This window comes from Fukomys damarensis, unplaced genomic scaffold (assembly GCF_012274545.1).
Source record: "Fukomys damarensis isolate Sample0158 unplaced genomic scaffold, DMR_v1.0_HiC HiC_scaffold_14, whole genome shotgun sequence".
In the NCBI taxonomy this organism is placed as follows: Eukaryota; Metazoa; Chordata; class Mammalia; order Rodentia; family Bathyergidae; genus Fukomys; species Fukomys damarensis.
The window spans coordinates 45,104,412-45,105,813 of NW_022900926.1; the positions used below are offsets into that span (position 1 = coordinate 45,104,412).

A 1,402-nucleotide genomic window follows, 5' to 3' on the forward strand; every position below is an offset into this window, starting at 1 on the left:
AGGAGGCGGCGACGGCGGTAGACTCGGCCAGGGACGCGGCGATCGCGGTCGGGACCCGCTGACCCGCGGGGCAGCAAAACACCGGAAAACAAAACCAAACAACGGTTCGCCACACTGCCCCTTCCAAGTGCTCCGTTCACCCACGCTTCCGTCCGTTTACCTCTCTCCCTCTGGTTTCCCGCTCTCCGCCGGGATGCGGTTGTTACAGTCTCACAAATGTTACTGAAAATAAAAATTAAAAAGTCCCAGTCCGCTGCGAACGAGGCTTGAAAACCCAGTTCTGTACTCGGAAAGGAGAGAGCCGCTGAGCTCAGCAGAAACTGTTTTTCCCTGCCAGTCTACAAGCAGTGGCACCGCGTCCCTTCGTCGCCCCAACAGGGAGGAGGAGAGGAAGAAAGACAGCAAAATAAAAGGGGGAAAAATCCTCTCCAATTTAAAATTGCCAGATTTCCCGCTTAAAGTCCTTTTCCAGAGTAGTGAAGTCTCCCGCGGCCAGCTTGCCTAAAAGTTACAGAAGCCTAGAAAGCCAACCAGAAATCTATGAGTAAATAGCTTAAAAATATCTATCAGTTGGGGTGTCAAGAAGCTCAAATTCTCTATCTGCAAAGCTCTAAAATGCATCTGGGGGTGTGGGCTCACCTCATAGATATCTTCGTACTTGACATTCTCCACGAGCTTCCAGAGCATGATGGCAGCCTGGTCTCTAGGAGGTGAGTGCATTCATGTGAGGAGCAGATGTCTGGCTTCTCAGGACTCCGCTGTCTGTAATGATCCATCTATAATTGGAAATGGGGAATACACACCAAATCCGACGCTCCTCTCCCATCTCAACTTATATCTGTTGTCTCAAACAATAGGCTGGAGAAGTAGACCTCAGCAGAGAGAAAGACATTATTACACACACAACAGTTAGATGCAACCCACAGACATATATATTATAAAAGTCAGAAACACGTATTTTCATGGAGATACTCGCAGTTAGTCATATAAGCACCTCTGGGTCACACAGAGCCTACAGACTGTAAACACGCATTTAAAAGAGATAGCTGTTCAGGGTGATTAACATGAATACATACATTTAAAACCTCAGTGTGGAAAATGATGAATCATTGTAGCCACTAACTAAGTCTCTAACAATTCCTAACGAGAAGCCAGAGACCATCGTTCCCCTGATTTTTAATGTAGATTTTTAAAGGGGAGACCATCATCAATATTTTAAAACACAGATCTTTAATTCATATCTATTGAGGGGAAAGTAATTTTCAAAACAGGAATCAATGATTTTAAGGTCTTTCTCTGTTCATGGCTTTGTAGCATTTTATTTTTAAAAACTTTTACCTCTGTCGGCGTAGAACAAAACAGCCACCATAGTGACTGTTTCCAATATTTTGGTCACTTCGCT

At 44.9% G+C, this 1,402-nt stretch overlaps 1 protein-coding gene across 2 annotated transcripts in view; it reads right to left on the minus strand.

Annotated features, from left to right (window-relative positions):
* Window positions 1–761, minus strand: part of Tfap2b (transcription factor AP-2 beta) — a 27,487-nt gene extending 26,726 nt beyond the window's left edge. For both annotated transcript variants that reach the window (XM_019208508.2, XM_019208506.2), the window contains exon 1: window positions 640–761. In XM_019208508.2, coding sequence (XP_019064053.1) covers window positions 640–720 — 81 coding nt within the window. In that variant the 5' untranslated portion in view covers window positions 721–761. The remainder of the gene's footprint in view (window positions 1–639) is intronic.
* Window positions 762–1,402: the final 641 nt, after the last annotated feature.